This window comes from Dipteris shenzhenensis, chromosome 9 (genome assembly GCF_047967505.1).
Source record: "Dipteris shenzhenensis isolate YYH24624 ecotype China chromosome 9, Dip_SZ_1.0, whole genome shotgun sequence".
Taxonomy (NCBI): Eukaryota; Viridiplantae; Streptophyta; class Polypodiopsida; order Gleicheniales; family Dipteridaceae; genus Dipteris; species Dipteris shenzhenensis.
The window spans coordinates 57,200,012-57,223,088 of NC_141604.1; the positions used below are offsets into that span (position 1 = coordinate 57,200,012).

Sequence of the window (23,077 nt, forward strand, 5' to 3'; positions counted from 1 at the left end):
TACTTCTGCAAACTAAACCCCATCAAACTCAACCAAAATTTTGAGATGGACACCTCATAATACTTTTCAATATTATGTGGTCCACAAATCTGAATTACAACAAAGGACATTTCAACGCTTTGTGTTCTAGAATAAATATTGGTACTATGATACAACAACTAAAAAATTCACATCTTTCTACATTTACCATGTTCTGAGTGTGACTTAATTAATAGTAAAGGATCCTATTGGTGAAGCTCACTCACAAATCATCTCTTGGTAAGTACTTTTTAGTACAATTGTATGTACCCACGGGGATGTATATATGGCCATCCCAAGATGATAAACATCATCTTTCTTAGTTAAGCTATGTTTATCTATGGCTTAATTTACATATACTTTAATTGACCTATGTTTTTCTATGGCTTAATTTATTCATGCAATAATTAACCTATGTCTCTCCATGGCTTAATTTATTTTATGTATAGACTATGTCCAAGCGGGCTTCCCCAAACGTTCAAGAACCCAAAACCTTGTTTTTCCCAAGCGTGAGCCCTACCACTAGGCTACTATTAAATAATATTATATCCCTCTTTCCTTATAGCAGTATCATAAATCCTCCCTCATCCCCCTCCTCCTTTGGGATGTCCTTTCCTCTTTAATGCCTTTCATAAGTGCCCCCCCCCTCCTCCCCATCTCACACGTCCCTCCCTCTTTAATGCCCCCCCCCCATTATTTAACTGAAGCTCTCTCCCTCCCCCACGTGAGACTAGTCCTTGATGGATGGTTTCAATGTGTAGCATGAGGAAAAGGAAAAGCACAACCAAAAGAAAGAAAGAAGTGCTATGCTTTTCTCCCTTATGCATTAAATTCAATTATAAACCGAACCTAATCCACCCTTGCTTTGTAGCCATTTTGTTATTGCCTATAAAGGCAAGCCTTAGTGTTCTTTTCTTTTTTGCTTGAGCATCTCAAATCAATGTGAACTTTTCACTTCCAAATGTTCATGTCATCAAAACCTTACAATCTAGTCATTACCTTACATTGGCAAAGCCTATGGTGAAGCCTTCGATATATTTGTTTATGTGTTTATTTCTTTCTTTGCGATAGGCAACCTAGAAGGAAGTTTTCCTTTTCTAAGCCCTCGTTAAGCCATGTGTCATGATTATAGACGTTGATCTTTATAAAGATCCCGGGGTTTGAAACGTGTTTTTTAGAAAAGCAAAACTTTTGTGAGCTCTCCTTAAGCCGCATGTACAATTTTAGGCCCTCGATTTTAGATTGATCTAAAGGACTAAAACACTCCTTCCAAAATTGACCCAAAAGCATTCTTTTTATTCATTCTTTCCGCAAATCTATTATATAAGAAGAGAGATAATTGCATGTTTTGTTTCTTGCCATTAGTTGATTGAGTAATTGTTGGACAAAGATCACTGAAACTCCAATAGGACAATAGTGAGGATTCGGGTTCAATTTGGAGCTGGGCCATGACGGAACGGCTGCCTAAAAAGCTCACTAAAACTCCAATTGGATAATAGTGAGGATTCAAGTTCAATTTGGAGTTGGGGCCATGACAGCAAAAAGGCTGCCTACCGCAACCTAGTTATTTTAAAAGGATGCTACATACTATGGATCATCATGCCCCTTTTTATGAAAGCAATGGCAATGGGTTTCTAGTTGTAATACTAAACTTTATGGCAATCATTTACTGCACTACTTGCAATCCAAACATGGCATTTAACCTCAAAAGGAGGACAAATTGTATTAAAGAAGAATACAAAGGGCAAAGCCCCAAATCCATTAGTTACCATCGGTTTACATTAAAAAACTCAACTACTCCAAATTTACCCAACAAAAAGAGCAACAAATCGAAGGCCTTTAGGCACATTTGAGCACAAAATTTGTTATACAAGGGCAAGTGTCCATGAGAAGCCTGAGATATCCCCCGAGATGCATTTCTTTAAAATTACGTTGCCCAACAGATTCACTACTGCAAAAACCTACATTTAAGGTGGGTTTAAGGGAGAATATTTAGAACCTTACAATGGGTTTTGGATGAATTTATGATCTTGCGAATTAAGAAACAACTTTGTATGTATAATTCTGAGAATTTATTGGATTTAAAACTGTAGCTTGAACCCACGTATGGGAATAATCTGTAAAAACGATGTTCAATAGTCCTTGAAGGACTTTTTCCAAAAAGGTAATAGAGATCAATTCAAAAAAATATACCACCTATCCTCTTGCTGGTTACAGAAGCAAAGGCTGAACAAGTGATTGGGGTAGCAAGCTAAGAAAAGGAAGAGATCAGAGACACAGGCAGAGCAAGGGAAACAAGGGACATAATCAGTTGTGGTGAGGAGCTATTTCTATTCAAAATTAATATGCCAATAAAGCACATATCCAGATAGCTTTCTTAATTCAAGTACTGTCACATAATTCATTACTTAGCATAGAAGTTCACAAGCATGATATATTATGAGAGATGGATATTATTAGAAGACCTGTAGCCAAAAAGGACAAAAGAACAATCGCAAGTTAGCAACACTTGGGAGTAAATTCCATAAGTTGAAACAAGTGAGAGGCATAACAAATGAGCCTCAGCAGTGCATAATTTGAAACTTTTTTAGTGGCATGACTATACAACTAGTGACATGCGTTTTTGTAGAAATCTTCTAGGAGTACTGTCCACAGTAGGCCTATCCATCCGGCACTCCAACGGAGACCTCTTCATTTATTAACATTATGGTTGACAAAAAACTCATCGTCTTGGGATGCGGACAGGAAGATATACATAGTCACCTCCTCACAAAGTACATTGAGTTGTTGACAGAAGCCCTCCATTTCACAGAAATCAGACACTGCAATCACATTGCAGCTCTGCTTATGACTCCTTGAAAAGTACAGAAAATACAGGCTTTGAAACAAAGCTTTAGAAGTAGGAAGATTGGTTGTGAAGAATTTTCAAATGTGCCAAGCCTTTTGCTGCCAATGATTTTGTCGTAGAGGTTCCTTTCTGAGTTAAGTCTATGAGGGGCATCTGAGCCTGAGTTCCAAATTCCAGCCTATACTTTTCAACACGAAAAAACCTTTCCAACATCCATGCTGCTCTCTCTTTTGCCCCTGCAGTCCCCACTGTAAGCAATCTGATTATTGGCTTCAAACCTTGAGCTTCAGCAACACATTGAGCACCTTTTTCCCAAATTTCATCGTTCATCAGAGTTGCAAGAGCAGAAAGGGCAGCTTCATGAGCCTCACTTTCTTTTTCCTCTAGTGTTTGTACAAGAGGAGCAACAGCATCCGCTTCAATCAAACAAAATGAGCTTCTAACTGTGCAATATCCCATGTGAACTTTACAGCCTGCTTCAACTCTAGGAAGGAAGCACCAGCAGCCTTCTACTGTGTCTGTTGGAGTACTTAACTTTGTTGAATTCTCAGAAAATTGGCCGAGCACAACAGCAGCTTGCTTCTTCGCAAGTTGAGACCCAACCATAAGTACTTGTACTAGAAGTGGAATAGCATCTTGCTCAGCAGTTGATTGCTGCAGCCTCACATCTGAGGGCACACTGAACCTAATTAATGCTCGAGCAGCATTCTCCATGAGTTGATTCCTTGAGCTCCTTGATGAAGTTTTTGAACCCCCAAATCTGAGTAACTCAACAAGAGCAGGTAAGGCATCTGCCTGGAGCAGCATCTCTGTCAAGTGTGTATCATTCTCAGGAAGATTGCCAATGATACCTGCAGCAGCAGCTTTTTCATCTTCCCTCGGAGAAGCAAGAAGCTTTGCTAAGGCCTGTGTGTAGGTTTGCCCAAAATGTTGAGCTAGCTCCCTTCCAATCCCATCTTGCGACAGGCTATACAACAGCTTCACAGCATTTACTCTCACATCCACATCATTCACCTCACAGAAAGGTAAAAGCAATTGAATTGCTCCTCCCTCCCTCATCTTAGCTCTTACAGAAAGGGCTGTAAGGGGGGATGCCATCCCATAAAGAGCTCGGAGAAGGTGTCCTTGAATGATGGGCCCGGCTAAGTTAAGCAATGAAAGAAGTTGGCAAATATTGTCATCTGAATCAAGGATATTGCTGCAAGCATCAGCTCTAGCTCCAGATAAAGTTGATGTTGCCAGATTGGCAAGCGTAGCTGCTGCTTGCTCTTTCAAATTCATCAAAACCGATGTTACAGAAAACAGAAGTTGCAACAACGGGGGGATGACCCCAGCACCGATCATAGGGTCACGGTTTTCAGCATGAGTTGAGAGGTTTTGCAAAGCTCCCAAAGCAGCAGTCTTGGCCTCAAGCTTACCTACAGAAATCATTTTCACCAAAGGTGGTATAGCGCCTTCAATTGCTATGGTTGCCTTGCTTTGCTCTGTGAGACCCATCCGGGCTAATGCACTGGCCATAAGTATCTTGTCCATGTCTGATCCTGAAATAATGAAAACAAAATAGCAAATCTTATCAAAACTCAACTTTTCAGCGTGTGTTTATGCATTCTGTGTGCTATTTCAAAATCCAGAAGGTGCTAATTCTGGAGGGTAAAAGAAGACAAACATGGTTCTCAAAGATCTCACAGATGATGAACAGCCATAGAAATAAAGTAGACTTGGTTTATCACAGAAGGCATGATCTCAGCATTACCCCATACTAAAAGGAAATTGGGAAATGGACTTTTACCAGCTAAAATTCGTTTAAACAACATGCATGTTCTAGGAGCGTCATACAATGAAAATCATCAAACAGAGGGAGATATTCTCAAGTGTGGAGGGCACACTCTAGAAGGCCCCCACCATCAGTTTTCTTTCATGGAATCTGTATTTCTAGCTCAAGCATATTGGAACGTTCTGGGAACATCCAATGCCAAACCTTGAACATTTCGGGATGGGGAAATGTGGAAGGGGTTACGAGAACGCCACCTCAGTTGATACACCATCAATTTATATGGAACTATACCAAGATATTAAAATAAATTCACTTTTAACAGCTCTAAACTTTCCATTTCAGCTCTAAACTTCTAATACCCACAGAAACCGGAACCCGAAGCCTATTCCTCTTTTTATATGAATGTTGCCGAAATTGCTCCATAAGCGCTCAACAAGCGAAGAGCTAGCACCTTGGCTGCGTATGCGAATGGCCAAAGTTCAAACTCTACACCAATGGAGCATCTGCCCCATAGTCCTCCCTGATGGAGATGGGGTGGAGCACAGAGAGAGAGAGAAACGTAAGAATCCACCAAAAGGGTTGTCAACATGACAAAACCCTAAGGCAACCCAAACTAGGGTTAGATCCTACACACACCTAAAACTCAACGTCTAATTGTGGTTACCTTAGATAAAGAAAATGTGGCTCTAATCCCTCCTAGCTAATTCTTACATTGGTCACTAGTGACCTTAAATATTACAATATCTTTGAAACCAGGCTTCAGTAAACTAAAGGGCAGTAAACTGTAACTATCTTAGCATCCACACTATTTACAGCCACATTGCATCATTTCCAGCCACTTCCATTAGATACATCACTTAGAAACAACCTTTGAAAACACTGAAAGGGAGGCTAGAGTGCCCCTGCTCAAAAACCAAATGCAAGAGACACAGATTGGCCCCAAATGCTTTGACGCCCCTTTCGGTCTTTACTTAATTCCTCTAACAATCGAAAAATGCTTTTACAACAAGGGCGCACTCCCTTGCACTCTGCTTCACTAGCAAATCCACTGTCTAAGCCAATTGCTGGCTTCAAACTGCATCCAATCCCTAGTGCATACTAGAACTGTAGTTATATTTATTTGGTCAAATTATTGGCTTCGGTCAAAGATATTTAACTCCGATTAAGTAAGCCTAACCCCGGTTAGGAAGATTTGGCTTAGGCCAAGATGGTTAACTACGGTTAATCAAAGAACCAAAGCGCTAACTTCGGTCAGAGAGTGTTGACTTCGGTCAACAACATTTGGCTTCCGCTAAGAGCGTTACCTTCAGTTAACCAAGATGTGCCAACCTCGGTTGGAGAGACTTGGCCATAATTAAGGCGCTTCAACTGATGGTCAAGCCCTTTAATTACGATCAAGAGGGTTGACCTCGGTCGACCAAAGAATTTGTTTATACCTAGATGAATCCAGGAACATTCCCAAACTCATCCTCTAAAAACACAACATAGTGCAGTTTCAATCTCACGATAGTCACTCATAAGATTGAAAACCATAAGCTCCATCACGCATAGTAGGGACTAGCTACTATGGCATCCCCACTGACGTCATCAACGCCCAACAGTGGGTGTAGACCATAGTATAAAAGTATGCTCTCACACATACAAATCCACACACCCACACATACTTGAGCATCCATTTATACAAAGTCTCCGTACTGAGTTTCTGTCGGCACTCCGGAGGTGAAGGGCAAACTCAGCCATGACGAAGGCTAGCACTAAAGGAGAAGGCTAATCAAAAAGTAGTCCAAATCTCTTCATTCAAGCTACAACTACTTGTGAAGTCTAAACGATTTCATTTTAGTCTCTCCCAAACGAGCATCTAAATCTAAATCTAGCTGATAGGGCAACGCATCATTTAAGATAGAAAGAATTATCACAATACCAGCAGGCCGCAACTTGGACGAAAACTTCACAAGGTGAAATTTGCATGTCCGCTAATACGGCAGAAGCATATACCTAGATGAATCCAAAAACATTCCCAAACTCATCCTCTAAAAACACAACATAGTGCAGTTTCTGTTGGAATATGGAAGCAAGAACTAGAAACTAGAAATGAAATAACAAGATTGAAAGACAAGAAATACCTTGAATATGGAAGCAAGAACTAGAAACTAGAAATGAAATAACAAGATTGAAAGACAAGAAATACCTTGAGAAGAGTGTAGACAAGACACAAGCTAGACAGATAGATTGCAATGATGTGACCCATGAATATATGGGCCAAAGTACAAGACATAAAGCAAGAGTGCTTATGGGATAATTGTAGAGGTGCCACATGGCACACACTCAAGACACAAAGACTAGACTAGACTTAGACAAATGTAGACTAGGAAATAGTACACTTAGTGTGCACTTATCTCCAACACCCTCCTTAAGTGGACACTAGGAGTAAGACAGAAAGACACGACTAGAAGACAAACATAAAGACTGATGGACTGAGAGACAAGATAGAAGACATGACAGACAAAGATCCTGAGACACCCCTCCTCAAGTGATATCCTCATATGGGTCCACAAGGGTAGGGACAAGATGGATCTAAAACAAAACATAGTCAGATTGAAAGACAGATAGATTGATAAGACTAGATAGACAGAAGACTGACTGTAGTCAAACAGAAAGACCAAGACACTAGAACCCCTTGACCTACATCATCGGTGGTCAAGGTGGTAGACAAGAAATAGAAGTTATCAGAAAGCCCACTTCTCATCATATGAGGAAGGAACAACAGGATCTGTTGATGGAGATGCTGCAGCAACATGGGTTGAGGTAGATGCAGAGGCTAATGTAGAGGGTTTGGAGTAGCAGTCCCTCTCCCGGTGATTATCAAACCTTTCGTTGTTGAGTTCTTTCTTCCTCTTGGAGAGCATTGATGATACCCTCAAGAGAAGGATTATTGTCATACTTGAAGGTAGTGACAAGAGTAGCATAGGTGTCAGGTAAGCTTTTGAGAAGCACAGCAATAGCAATATCTTCGGAGATGGGAGACTTGACTGACGCAAGCTGAACCATAAGACTGCGAAGATAATTGACATGAGAGGCTATAGTAGCTCCTTCTTGCATATGTAGATCAAAGAATGAGATCATAAGTGCAATTTTAGAGTTTTTAGATCGGGGTCCAAAAAGGGTATCCAAAGTGATCCATGCTTGAGGAGCAGACTGTATGTCGGAGATGTGATGAATGTAATCATCTCCAAGGCCGAGCAATATGATAGCATAGGCTTTGTCGTTCTTGGCAGTGACAACTTGCTCAGTGTCGGGACCTTCGGGAGCAGCACGGTGAACAATGTCCCAAAGACCTTCTTTCATAAGATGGCACTTGATTTTGATTTGCCTAGTATGAAAGTTGGACCCATTGAATTTGTCAATAGATATGAGAGAATGAGATGAAGATGCCATGTGGGAAGGTCTTACCTCTTGCTAGGATGCAAGGGCAGTGTCTATTCCCTTACAATATTGCAGAAATAAATGAAAGGAGAGATCCAAGAAGCCGGTTCTCTCACCACTTTGTCAAGGCCATAGCATATGACAGCCCATCGAAGCAGGAGGAACCAGCAAAAAAGAGAGATTGCTCAGCAAACTGAAAGAGGCAAAGCACAGTACCTTAATCCCAGGCACAGGCAGAGGTGCAAAAAGGGGCGCAGTCCAGGAGGTCGAACAGATGGCGCAGATCTCCAACAGCAGCTGGAGAAGTGCGGCCTGTGCAGGTATGGATTCCGTACAGTCGTACGGACTGTACGGACTGTAGGTACGGATTCCGTACAGTCGTATGGACTGTACGGACTGTACGGACACTCTCGTACGTTGATGCAGGTGCAGGAGCGGGAGCTGATGGGCGCAGATCTGGAGCTGAACTGCGCAGATCTGGCGCTCAGATCTGGCAGAGATGGTGCGCAGATCTGAAGCGGAACTGCGCAGATCTGGCGCGCAATGGCGTGCTGTGATGGCGGGGCAGAAAGAGGCGGGCAGATCTGAGCAGGAACGATAGCAGCGTGAAGAAGACGAGCAGAAAATGGAGATGGCGACCAGCTGAGCGGAGCAAAAGTCTGAGAAGAGACGGCTATGGCTACAGCAGACTGAGGAGAGAGAAGAGGAATCTACATGGCTCTGATACCATGTTGGAATATGGAAGCAAGAACTAGAAACTAGAAATGAAATAACAAGATTGAAAGACAAGAAATACCTTAAGAAGAGTGTAGACAAGACACAAGCTAGACAGATAGATTGCAATGATGTGACCCATGAATATATGGGCCAAAGTACAAGACATAAAGCAAGAGTGCTTATGGGATAATTGTAGAGGTGCCACATGGCACACACTCAAGACACAAAGACTAGACTAGACTTAGACAAATGTAGACTAGGAAATAGTACACTTAGTGTGCACTTATCTCCAACAGTTTCAATCTCACGATAGTCACTCATAAGATTGAAAACCATAAACTCCATCACGCACAGCAGGGACTAGCTACTATGACATCCCCACCGGCGTCATCAACGCCCAACAGAATTTGTTTCGTGTTATGTGCCCATGTTTGCTTGGAGGGGACGCCCACTGAGACTAGGATTAGTCTAGAAGCAAAAGCGCTAACGATTAACGGGTGCCATTGCTATGTGCGCTTTAATTAAGCAAATGGACTCGAGCTAGCTCCATATGCCTTCAACCAGCTCCCAGGTGCTCTGTTCCATGCTGGAACACCTCCAGGGGACAGCAGATTCACAAGGAGGACAACAAGAGAAATCGGTCAAATAGAGAGGGAAAACAACCCATTTGGCAGCAGAAATGCCTCAAAACAAGTGCCCAGCAGGTCCGTACAGTCCACACAGCACGGAATCAGTCTCAGAATGCACGCAGCAGCAAGAAAGACCTCGGGAAGCATTCAACAGGCCGTACAGCAGCCAATCACGTCCGTACAGCAAGGAATCAGGTCCGTACAGCAGGGAATCAGCTCCGTAAGCAAGCAATCTCCACCTTGGGAAGCATGAAAGAGAGAGAAAGCATCCTTGGGATGCATGCCAAGAGAGACAAGCAAGGACACCTCGAAATGCATGAGAGAGACAGAACAAAAACGGCCCGCAATCAGCCGTACCATCGTCCAAATGAGTGTAGGGGAGGAAGGATAGGAGGAGGTGCAAGGGCTTTTGCCAAGTGGCACATTTCCCCCCCCTTCATTAAAGTCCTAACCCACTACACCAATGACACGCTTTAGCCTTCCTTGGGCCCAACATTTAGACCTCTTTTCCTTGCCTTGGCCTAGCACTTGGGCCTAGTGGGTGCACCTAAGGATTGAACCCATTCCTAGGGAATTATGGGAATTGTCGCTTCCCCTAGGCTAGCCCTCGAAAGCCAAAGTAGTCATGGTCATAGTTGCACGGAACTCCATTTCTTGCGGCTGAAACGGAAACGGAAACGAAAACGCCAACTGTTTCTGAAACAGTGAAACGGCATTTCTGGTTGCCTTTTTTTCTTTAATTTGAATTTTTTACCTTTTTTTTTAAAAAAAAAATTTTGGATTTTCTAAAACACACTCCAGGCTCTCAACTCCCATACCCTCTCCATCCTCCTACTCTAGCCTCTCCCCTCTCTACTCTCCACTCTCCTACCCTATCCTCTCCATCCTCCTGCTCCTCCTCATTCTCTTGGTGTCCCTCCTCTTCCTCCCCATACTCTCCTCCTCCTCCCAAGTCCCCAGACTCTCCCCCTCTCCTCCTCATATTCTTCCTCCTCCTCCTCCTCCTCCTCTCTATCCTCCTGCTTGATTCCTCCTCCTTGAGTCCTCCTCCTACTACTCATACTCTCCTCCCCCTTCTCATAAATTTATTTTTATACAAAAAATAGAACATATTGCCGTTTCTCGTTTCAGCGTTTCGGCTCGGCCCGAAAACTCCATTTTTGGCATTTCTGCCATTCCCGTTCCCCCCGTTTCCGTTTCGGCGTGCAACTATGGTCATGGTTACGGAATTCAAGTCCCCATGACAATTTCCAACACCCCCTTGCAGTGACAATGTCCTAATGTACAAGTAGTGATCTCAATGACCAAACGCAAGTAAGCCCAAAGCTTTGCGGAAAGCTTCAAACTTTTCTCTAGATAGAACCTTGCTCTCTTTGACATAATGCTAATGCATATCAACGTATATAATACAATATCCCCTGAATAACTCCCTGCAAGAAGTAATGTGCTTGCTAGCACCACTATCAAAGAACCAAGCATCAGATACATAAAAAACTGTCATGCAGACATCATGAACATCAAGATAATTGAAACTGGCCTTCAATAAACAAAAGGGCAGTGATCTTCTTCTACTCAGTCATAAACTTCATAAATAGCCACAATGCAAGCTTCAGTCACTTCAACCACGCATGCACTACAAAAAGCTGCAAAGCAAGAAACAACAAGGAAAAACAGAACCTGCAACCAATTCCCGCTGTCTGTGGTAGAGGAGCGAGCTCCTTCCTCACACCTATCCTTTGTCCAGGCTCCCCGCAAGATGCAAGAGGCTTCCAATTATCGAGAGATGAGAGAAATGAAGGAATAGAGCAGAGAGAATGCAAGAAAGAGCTGTAGAGGTCAACAGGTAACCAGATCTACCCCAAAGCCTCGACCTTGGGATATGATGCCTCGATCTCCGTGCTCCCACAATCCGTACAGTAGCAGAGAAAGCTTCTCCTGCAGCCTGCATTGGTCCAGAACAGCTCCAGCAGCCACCATGCAACCAGAAACACGTGGAGAAAGGTCCAAAACAGCAAAAGACAACCTCGGGCACCTGATGGAGGCAGCCGGACACGTTCGTACGAATTCCGTACAGCTGTACGGGCATCCGTACAATCCGAACGAAATTTTTCAAAAAGTCAAAAAATGACTTCTGGCACTTCTTAGAAGTGTGTACTAGCCTTGAAACAACTGAAACAGGCTTAAAACAGCTGAAAACAGGCTTGAAACAACTGAAACAGCTTAAAAACTGCACAAGAACAACTGAAAAAGTCCAACACAGTCTTCTCCTTCTCCCAGGCGTGGAAGATGCTTCCAGGAGAGTGAGGGAGAGAGATGGTAGGTGAAGGGGAGCACATACATTTGCATGCATGCCACTTGGCCCTTCATTAAAGTCCTAACCACCATACAAAGAACAATGTTGGTCGTCCTGCTTGGATAGCAAAGGGTTTGCGAAGATCTGGAAAAATAACCACAAGATCTGAGCAGAGTTTCTTCTTCACTAGGTCAAAAGCTGCAATTTCTTTGGGACACCATCTGAAAGTGACCTCTTTCTTCTATAAGGCATGTAAAGGAGATGCAATCTCTGCAAAATACCAAATGAACCTCCTGCAGAGAAAGCTCCTGAAAGTGACCTCTTTCTTCTATAAGGCATGTAAAGGAGATGCAATCTCTGCAAAATACCAAATGAACCTCCTGTAGTACGAGCACAAGCATGGATGTTCTTCAGGTATGGCCAATTCCTGATGGCCTCTACCTTGGCGGGGTGCATCCTAACTCCATCCTTGGAAACAATGTGCCCGAGAAAATTGATCTCATGCATGAAAAATTCACTTTTATTCGCATTGACAAGCACCTTATGCTTCCATAGCTCCCTAAGAACAATTGCCAGGTGCTTCTTATGTTCAACCTCATCCTGAGAGAACACGATGATGTCATTGAAGAAAGTGCCAACAAAGGCTCGGTGTTCTCTAAAAATCATGTCCATCACTCTGTTGAAGGTGGCAGGTGCATTGGTTAACCCAAATGGCATGACAAGAAACTCGTACAAACCAAATGTGGTACGAAATGCTGTTTTGTGGACATCCTGTGGCTGAATTCTGATCTGGTGATAACCACTCTTCAGATCAATGCGGCTGAACATTCCAGACCCCTGTAACCTATCCAAATGTCATCTATCCTCGGTATAGGGAATCTGTTCTTAATGGTAAGTTTATTGAGGGCTCTGTAGTCAATGCACATCCGCCAGGATCCATCCTTCTTCTGGACCAAGAGCACGGGTGAGCAGTAAGGTGAAGAGCTGGGCTGAATCAACCCCTTCTCCAACAAGTCCTTTACCTGGTTCATAATTTCCTCTTGCTGGGCTGCACTGACCTTGTAAGGAGGTGATAACCACTCTTCAGATCAATGCGGCTGAACATTCCAGACCCCTGTAACCTATCCAAATGTCATCTATCCTCGGTATAGGGAATCTGTTCTTAATGGTAAGTTTATTGAGGGCTCTGTAGTCAATGCACATCTGCCAGGATCCATCCTTCTTCTGGACCAAGAGCACGGGTGATCCGCTGTTTTTCCAGCTTAGAAAAATGAGACTCCTCTTCTACGGACTTCTTTTCAAATGCAAACACTAAGTATGCTGAAAGGTGCTTTTTCATTACGTAGCCAATGGCAGAAGCAGATACAACAGGGATGGATTCTCCCTTTAATTTAGCATCAAGAACGTGGGTTTTGCCACGGTGAGTGATTATGATTGTTTTATTCTTTGTATCCAAAACAGCCCCAACACGAAAGTGCCAAGGTATCCCCAGTAACACATCACAACAATTCAACGATATAATATAGAACTCTTATGTGTCCACGTAGCTCTGAATATGCATCCGTAGCTTGCCTATCACCGGAGTAACTGACTAGCTAAGTCCCGGACAAGCCATATCTGCATCACACAAAGGACCCATCTCTTCTGGCCGTATACCCAACTTTCCAGCCAGCTCTAGAGAGATGAAGTTGGCCTTGGCTCCCGGGTCGAAAAACATCAAAGCTATCAAGTCTCTTATCTTGCCCCATGCCCATCATAACTCTGTAGCATCTGTATTCTGAAATCAGCCCCAATCAAGTCTGGCAAAAGACCAGCAATGGGCTAGGGCCTTTTATTCTTCTAATTTGCTCGGACAGTGGTACATGTCTGTAAGAATTCACAGGCAACAGGGCTTCCCAAAACTTCTTATTGTATGTAGTCCTCCAAATTTCTGCAATTTGTAGCATCTAACTTGTACTAGGCGGTCATGATATCCGCCTCAAAAGTGGCAGTGAGCCATGCTGCTGAGAAGACTTGCTTGAATTCGACCCAAGTGGTAGGTGCTCTGCCTTGCAAGAGAAGGTTGGTCCACCATTGGAGCGCATTGCCCTTCAAAAAGGTGGCTGCCTTTTGGACTTTGGAAGATTCTATAAAGTGTCCACCTGAGTAGGCAGCATCAAACTGTTGCACGAATGTCAAAGCCTTCAATCTGTCCTGCATCCCATTGAAGGTCACAAACTTGACAGTTGCCCCTCCCTCCTTGTAATCTTTCAACTTACCTTTCAGGGTGAGATTATTATAAACAAGGGGCTGTAAAAACGGTGGAGGCATCACTGCTCCCGCATTTGGAGTATACCCCATGGTGGGATTTGGCATTTCAGGTCCCACTCCCTGCATCTGTGGCATATTCCAAGTATTGCCCATTGTCCCGGGCATTCCTATTTGCATTCCAGGTTGCATCCCAATGTTTGAGTACATCATATTGGCATTTGCAGGGGGCATTCCACCCATCATAGGTTGCTGGAAATTCTACATTCCGGTCTGCGTAATGCCCATAAAGCTGCCTGGCATTCCGGGTGCCTCTGCGGATGGTGCCACCATTGCCTGAAAAACCGATCCGACTCCAAAATATCCTAGATGCATCATGGGCTGAGGAAGGGCTTGCTGTCCCTGATTGAGTAAATGAAAGTTTTTGGCATTAAGCGCTACAAGGGTGAACGAGGGCATCTCTGAAGGCTGTCCACTGAAAGAAATGTGCCTTTGAGTCTTCCTATGCTTCTTCTGTTTCTTCTGAGCTGACTTTTGGCTTATAGGGAAAGCAACCATAGGGGGAGGAGCTTGCATAATCTCCGTGACGGCATGTTGCAACTAGGGCAGGGCACCCGCTACACTTTGCATTCGCAGCTGAAAAAGAGAATTAGGATCAAGCTCCTCTGCCTCATCTACCTCATCCTGTGGGACCTTAGTGGCATGCTCAGGAGAAACTAGATGTGCCCCACTGTCTTGCTGGTCATCACCCCCGCTAATACTGTGCTCCTCTTCAAAGCTCTCTGATGCTCTGTCTTCGTCCTCTCCCTCCTGCTCAGAGGTCACTGACCTCTCACGGTGTGACATGCTTGCTAAGATTGATGACTAAAGCAACAATTGCAATGAAGGTGTCCTTCACTGAAACCAGCCTTCAATAAACAAAAGGGCAGTGATCTTCTTCTACTCAGTCATGAACTTCATAAATAGCCACAATGCAAGCTTCAGTCAATTCAACCACTTAGCAAACCTTAGAAACAAACTTCAACAACAGAGGGGAGGCTAGAATGCTCTTGCTCAATGAAAACAGTACACAGTGCACCCACTGACCCCAAATGCTTTGGCGCCCCTTACGGTATTTATTTAATGCTTCTGAATGGAAATGCTTTACAACAAGGGTTCACCCGTGCACTATTCCTCACTGCAAATCCTCTACTTGGCTTCAAGGCATCTAATCCAAGTGCACCACTAGAATTCCAACTGGCAAGGCATACTCGTGCATCCACTTCTAATCTGACCCAACTATGAGGCCCTCAGGCACCCATACCACTGGCAAACTGAGCTCAAGGCAGTCTCAAGGCTATCACATGCATCCACACTGCCCTTAGGCCTACCACACGAACACCCTTGCCTCTGGGTGCTTGCTAGAACCTGTGGGAGTCCTGAAAGGACTGCAAACAACACGCATGCACTGCAAAAAGCTGCAAAGTAAGAAAGAATAAGGAAAAACAGAACTTGGAACCAAGTCCCGCTGTCTATGGCAAAGGGGTGAGCTCCTTCCTAGCACCTATCCTCTGTCCAGGCTCCCCGCAGAATGCAAGAGGCTTCCAGTTATTGAGAGATGAGAGAAATGAAGGAAGAGAGCAGAGAGAATGCAAGAAAGAGCTGTAGAGGTCAACAAGTAACTAGATCTTCCCCAAAGCCTTGACCTTGGGATCTAATGCCTAAATCTCCGTGCTCTCACAGTTCGTACAGTAGTAGAGAAAGCTCCTCTTGCAGCCTGCACTGGTCCAGAACAGCTCCAGAAGCCACCATGTAGCCAGAAACACGTGCAAAAAGGTCTAGAACAGCAAAAGACAACCTCGGACGCTGCTGGAGGCAGCCGTACGGATGTCCGTACAATCCGTATAAATTTTTTCAAAAAGTCAAAAAATGACTTCTTGCACTTCTTAGAAGTGCGAAATAGCCTTGGAACAGCTGAAACAGGCTTAAAACAGCTGTAAACAGTCTTGAAACAGCTCAAAAGCTGCACAAGAACAATTGAAAACGTCCAGCACAATCTTCTCCTTCTCCCAAGCGTGGAAGATGCTTCCAAGAGAGTGAGGGAGAGAGATGGTAGGTGGAGGGGAGCACATGCATTTGCATGCATGCCACTTGGCTTTTCATTAAAGTCATAACCACCATACCAAGGACAACGTTAGATGTCCTTGGTCCCACCTTTTAGACCCCTCTTTAAAACCTTTGCCTTGCCCCTAGGATCTAGTGATGCACCTAGACTTTGCCCCTAGGAACTTCTAGGAAATGTGCACTTCCTCTAGCCAGTCCCTCACAGCCAAACCATTACTACACTTAACCATGGTTAACCCTGGGTTAAGCGTGGATTAAGTTACAAAGATACTTTACTTCACTTCTCACGTCCCCGTGACAATAATACTAACATGTAATCAAAAAATCCCAATGCTGGTCTTGTGCAAAGTTAGCTAACTCATGTCGATCCTCTGGACTAGGAGAACCAGATACTACAAAACCTCACTCTTTCTTCTTCTTTTCAGATGCAATTCTCTTCCTGCATTCAGAAATATCATGCCCATGTTTCCTGCAATAGTTGCGTCTCTTCTTCTTCTTGGTTCAGCAAGCAGGCACATTTCATTCCGGTGAGGAAGAACATTACAACGGATCACATGGCAAGATTGTTCATGTAGAACATCTTCAAATATAAAGGGATGCCTCGGTCTCTCGTGAGTGGCAATGATCCGCGCATGACGAGTCGATTTTATAGGCCAGGCCATCTCATGGGCTATCCATAGATGCCACTTATACCTTGGTATGTGCCTTGTAGGCCTAGTTTTAGGACTATTGGTACAGTTAGTTTATGTACCATCTAGGTCAGTTAGGACACTTAGTACAATTAGGGCATTTAGCCCGAGGGTTTTGTTATGTTGGCTCTCCCTTGAGCCTCCACACTTCAGTTTTGCAGCAATCTATTACAACATCTCGTTTTTCTCCTTCTTGCTTCCATTTTTGAGCTTCCATTGCTTGTCATAGCCAACAGTGGTATCAGCGCAAGTCAGGGTTCCACCCCTCAGCCATTTCCAGCCACCCCAGTGCTGCTGGAGGCCTGTTCACTTGCATTTCAGCTTGTCTTCTTGCTGGTCGGCCCACTCCTCAAGGCTCTGCTGCTGCCCGAGACGTTTTCAAGCCAATTCATCGCCGGAAAACTTCTATGCTTCTCTAGCAAAGACGCCTCAAGTGCTGCTGTTTTTCGGCGATTCCTCAGCATTTTCCACCTATTCCAGCCTGCAGCAGCTCCATACAATGCATTTATCACACTCTTCTTCACACATGTGAGCCGTACAGCTGTACGGAACATTTATTGCGCATTTGGGGTGGTACGGGCTCAATTCGGAGCTGTTTACAGGGTTTGCTGCAGCCACCTTTCACACATGTGGTCCGTACAGCAGTACCGACTGCTGTACGGTGCATTAACTGCTTTGTACGGACCTGTACGAAAACCTTTGCAGCTTGTTCGGTGCTCATTTCTTCATTCGGAGCTATTCGGTGCTGCCTCGAGTTGTGTGCCGGATGTTGGAGCCCTTTGGAGCAGTTTTCTTACTGCCTCGAGCTGTGTGCCAGCTACTGGAGCTTTTTAGAGCGTGTTGAAGTGATCTGGAGTTCACTCCTTGAGCCCATTCTTCCTCATTTGGCATCCCTTTGCCTCAGTCTGCGAGTTCTCCTCCATTGGATCTCTTTCTCTCCATTTCTCAGTGCTCTCCTCCTCCTAGGAACACTTTCTTTTGCTGTAATTCTCATTTCCAGCCCTCATTTGCTCGCATTCAAAGCCTTTCACTGCTGTCCTTTCGCGCTACATCATTGGGTAAGCGGTTGTTGCATTGGTTCTTTCCAATTTCTGCTTCATTTGCATTTTGGAAAGGCCTCGTGTTGCCTTAGAAGGCCTTGTGTTGCCTTTGGGTATTTTTCTTGCAACAGGAACACCTTGGGACAGCAGAGTCTATTGCAAGCATAAGCTTTGAAGCTTGGGCAGATTTTTGTTACTTGATTCTGAGAGGTTGCCTTCTTCTCATTTGCTTTGCCAATTGGTGTATTTGTCTTGTATTTCAGCACCCTGTCTGGTGGCAAAGATGATTTGTTTGGGATGATTGCGGCTGATGACAAGCTTGATGGCACCAATTATCCCATGTGGTCATACATGATGGGACATGTTTTGGTTCCCAAGAATCTATGGCATATTGTTTCACGTTCTCAGGCCAGGCCTACACGCACTGTTACTTCTGGTGCTACACCTACAACCTCTACTTATTCAGGTGATGGGTCTTCAGGTGATGGTTCTAATGCTACTGCTAGGACACCTGCACCTCCTGCTCCAGGTGCTTTGCCTCCTTCACATGAGCAAATTCAGTGGGATGGTCGTGATGCCACAGCACATACCTTGATTGCTCTTTCAGTGAAACGGGCTATTATCCCCCATATCCGGTCTTGCAAGACAGCTAAGCAAGCATGGGATCAGCTTGCATCTTTGTATCAGGTGCAGAATGAGGCGAGGGTTGCTTATCTCCACAACCAGTTAAAAGATTTGAAGCTTGATGAGGGTGGTAACATGGATGCCTATCTCACTAATGTGAAGGATTTGGAAGAGCAGTTGGCCAACATTGATGAGATTATGCCTGATTCTCAGCTTGTTTCTAATACCCTTGATGGGTTACCTAATTCATATCAAGGCTTTGCTACTACATTGAGGTTGGTTGCAGGGGGTGATGCCAATCATTTCTCATTTGACCAGCTGGTTGCTCTTCTTCTTCACGAGAAGCAAAGTCGTGTGAATCGCAATGCTTCTATGGCTAGTGATCAAGCATTTCCTGCCCATCACAAACACAAAGGTAAAGGCAAGGTTTCAGCTGTCCACCATCCCCATGCTGATAATTCACATGGTGCCTCTTAATCAGGGGATAACAAAAAGAAGAAGAGATGTAATTATTGCAGGAAACTTGGGCATGATATTTCTAAATGCAAGAAGCGCATACCATCTGAAAAGAAGAAGAAAGAGTCTAATCTTGCAGTATCTGGTTCTTCTAATGCAGAAGATCGACATGAGTCTGCTAATTTTGCACAAGACCAGCATTGGCTTTCTTGGTTACATGTCAGTATAATCCTGATGTTCATGATGCTTGTATGGCAGTTTCAGATGTTCATGATGCCTGGTTCTTTGATAGTGGTGCTAGCAAGCACATCACTTCCTGCAGGAAGTTATTCAGCTCCTTGGAGCTTACATCTCAGGGGGGCAGTGTCACATGTGCCAATAATGCATCATATACCGTGAAAGGTATTGGGCAAGTTGCTCTTACTTTTGTCTCTGGTGGTATTGTCACTCTAGAGCATGTGCTTTATGTTCTAGGCATTCATAAGAACCTCATTTCTATTTCAGCCATTGCTACATGTGGCTTTCAGGTTCTTTTTGATGGTGTGAGGTGTGCAATGTATGATGCTACACATGCCTTTACCATGGTTTTGACTGGCACATTGTCTAGGGGTCTTTATAGACTTGATGCTTATGACATGTTTGTGAACCATGCTTGCTTGGTAAGATGCACCATGCTTCGTTTCCCAAGGATGGGAGAGTTGGTGCTTCATGTAAGCTTTATCTAGTTCATAGTGATGTTTGTGGACCCATGAAGGTTGCAACTCTTGGGGGGTTTCTTCATGCTTCAAGCACTTTATTGCCTTGGCTGAGAATGAGAGTGGGCTGCACATTGCTCACCTTAATACAGACAAGGGGCTGAATACATGTCGAAGGAGTTTGCTGTTTTTTTGGCTTCCCGTGGCATCAACGGTGCCTTATACTCCTCAACAAAATCCAGTGGCTGAGCGGAAGAATAGATCAGTGATGGAAATGGCCAGATGCATGTTGAAAGGCAAACTTTTGCCTAATAAGTTGTGGTTGGATGTGGTCATGTGTGCAAATTACATCTTGAATAGATGTCCTACAAAGGCATTGCAGACTATCACACCTTATGAGGCTTGGACGGATCATAAGCCTCGCATTTCCCACATGAGGACTTTTGGATGCTTAGCTTATGCTCATGTGCCTTCACAGAAAAGCGCTAAGTTGGATGATAAAGCTGTCAAGTGCATTTTTCTTGGGTATAGTTCAGAGAGCAAGGGCTATAAGCTATATCAGCCCCGCACCGGCAAGTGTTTTGTCAGTCGGGATGTCGTGTTTGATGAATCTTCCACTATGCCTTTGCTGGACTGTCAAAAACAGCCCGTTATTGATGCCCTTGACATATTTGACAGCTTAATTCCTTGGTTCCCATCCAATGCTCGGGATGATATTGCATCTGAGGTCGTACTTCCTCCATCTATTGGTCATTTGCAGCCAAAAATTCAGCCTGATATGCCTCTCATTGATCAGAGTCATTTGCACAGGACTCTTGACCAAGAAAGAGCAGAAATTCAGGAGCCCAAAAAGGTACCCCGTTGGCTCCTTGACACATTAAAAGACAGCAAACAAGATACTCCTCTGCCAGCCCGTACGAGAGCAGCTGTCCGAAAAGAGCATGCTAGTTTTGTTGCTTATGCTTTGGTTGCTCCAGCATGCAATGAAGAGCCCTTATGTCATCAAGATGCCTTTCAGAATGATTGTTGGATGAAGGCCATGCAAGCTGAATTGGATTCTATCCATCAGAATGACACTTGGGAGTTGTGTGATTTGCCTCATGGCAAGAATGCCATTGGAAGTAAGTGGGATTACAAAATCAAACGGAAAGCTGATGGTTCAGTGGACCGTTACAAAGCCCGTCTTGTTGCTAAGGGCTATGCTTAGTAGCATGGCATTGACTTTGAGGAGACTTTTGCTCCCACTTCCAGGATCACTACTATTCACATTGTTATTGCCTTTGCTGCCCACTTTCATTGGCAGATACATCCGCTTGATATTAAGACAGCTTTCCTTCATGGGCATTTGCAAGAAGAGGTCTATGTTTCCCAACCTCCTGGCTTTGAGGTTGAAGGTTCTGAAAGTAAGGTATGCCGCTTGAAAAAGGCCCTCTATCGATTGAAGCAAGCACCTCGGGCTTGGTATTCGAAAATTCATACTCATTTGCTCACACTTGGCTTTCAGAACAGCCCTACAGAGGCTACCCTTTACATCCACAAGCGTGGGACAGATTTGCTGATTTTAGTCCTTTATCTAAATGACATGCTTGTGACTGGGACACATGCTCAGCAAATTGCAGATTTTAAACTTGATTTGCAGCAGCCATTTGCTATGTCTGATCTTGGTCTTCTCCACTACTATCTGGGCATCCAATTTGCATTTTGATGTCACAATCCAAGTACATTGGACAGCTTTTGCAGCGTTTTCAGTTTGAGAATTGCAAGCCAGTATCCACACCATTAGAGACTTGTTTTCACTTCTCTTCTGAGGATGGCAGCCCTACATGTGATGTCACTCTCTATCCGCAGGCAGTTGGTTGTTTGATTTACCTATGCCATACGAGACCTGATCTACAATATGCTGTCTCATAGTTGAGCAGATATATGCACAGCCCATCTACGCACCATAGGCATGCCGTGAAGCGTGTTTTCAGATATCTCAAAGGCACTCAGCACTTAGGCCTTCTTTATGGGGCTGATACTTCACTTGTCATGCATGGATTCACTGATAGTGATTGGGCTGGTTGTTCGGACACATTAGTGTTGAACCTCCAAAACTAGTGGATTATAATTTTGTAACTTACCGACAACAGTGCTATGATCATTTTTTAATTATTAAATTCTATCTATATGTATTCCATATGAAATCTGGCGATGTCATGGTAATGTGTTGTGAAGAATCCCTCCTGAAGACTTCCCATTTGGACATGCCCGACATTCAACTTTCAATCATTATGGGCTAGCTCCTCTTCCTCCACTCCATTGTGTCCGGGGGCTGACTCAAATGTATAGAAGTCTATGACGTGCCGCTGTGCCCGATCACCCTCTATGTCATGTAGTGGTCTGACCATCCCCTGCTGCTCTCTGATCTGTCGTAGAAGCGTCTCCTTGTGTCACCGCATCTCCATCAGATAAAGTCCGATACAGACCTAGTCATGGAAATGGATCAGTCGTGACAAAGGACTGAAGCCACTCCCCTCTAGGTAGAGACAGTGGTAGCGTCCCCGAATCTTGTAGTAGGCTGGGCAAACACAAAGAAAATGCTCCTCTATCCCAACCGCCCCCAGGGTACATAGCGTGCAGACCCACTGCTCTCTAGGTATACTTGCTGCTCTCCTTGCCTCAATCCTCAGCTGATGGAATGAAACCCGCATCTGACCAATGGCAATCCTCAGTGCATGAGATACTTCTCTATCCTCGAGATACTGAGTCTGATAATGAATCCCTCCTCTGATACTCTCAGGAAGTGGTCGCGATAAAACTAGGTCTTGGCAGAAAGCTCCTGGTCCTCTCCCAAGTCCGGAATGTGTGAAGCTGGAGGAGGTCTGACCATATGATACGATTGATCTCATCTCACGGGATCGACTCAGGAGGTGCATCCATGCTGTACTGAAAGGAGGGAAGCCTGTCCATCTGGATACCGTGCCTGGCAAGCCATGTAGATATGCGTGCATACCATGTGTCTGCCCCGCTCTCTGCGAGTCGTCTGGATGACTCTAGGGCCAACCTCGGAAGTCTCCAATGGGGTAGGTCCCAGACTCTGTGGATGAAAGTCACTGTCTGAAAGATGGCATCAACCTGGAGAGGTGTCATGGCAAACTCTACCTGTACTATCTCATGTGGAATTGAGGGCTTACATCAGATCATCCTGGATCCCATTGTCACCTGTAACTGCTTGAAGCTCCTCCAACCTGTCCTCGGAAGATCGCACCCCCAGAAAGGTGCTGCATACATGACAGTCGGCCGCGCTAGTGTGTCGAAAAGATAGCCCTTCGTCGGTGGATCCTGGAAGTGCGCCTCGAAACACTGCCGCTCTAGTCTAGCCAGAGCACTACGCCCTTGTGTGAGTCGTGCTTGGGCTGCTTGTTTCATCGTGAAGATGGGTCCTGTGAAGACTGCTCCCAAATATGTGTATGACTGCACTATCTCCACTGGTTCACCACGATAGGTGAAAGTAAGTCGGTTAGTCACTGTTTGTCAGG

At 44.5% G+C, this 23,077-nt stretch overlaps 1 protein-coding gene across 1 annotated transcript in view; it reads right to left on the reverse strand.

Moving 5' to 3' along the window:
- Positions 1 to 2,573: 2,573 nt before the first annotated feature.
- LOC147898878 (U-box domain-containing protein 44-like) overlaps positions 2,574 to 23,077 on the reverse strand; it is a 46,147-nt gene continuing 25,643 nt past the window's right edge. The window contains exon 3 of the mRNA XM_087379334.1: positions 2,574 to 4,407. Within this exon, the coding sequence (XP_087235460.1) occupies positions 2,912 to 4,407 (1,496 nt within the window). The 3' untranslated portion in view covers positions 2,574 to 2,911. The remainder of the gene's footprint in view (positions 4,408 to 23,077) is intronic.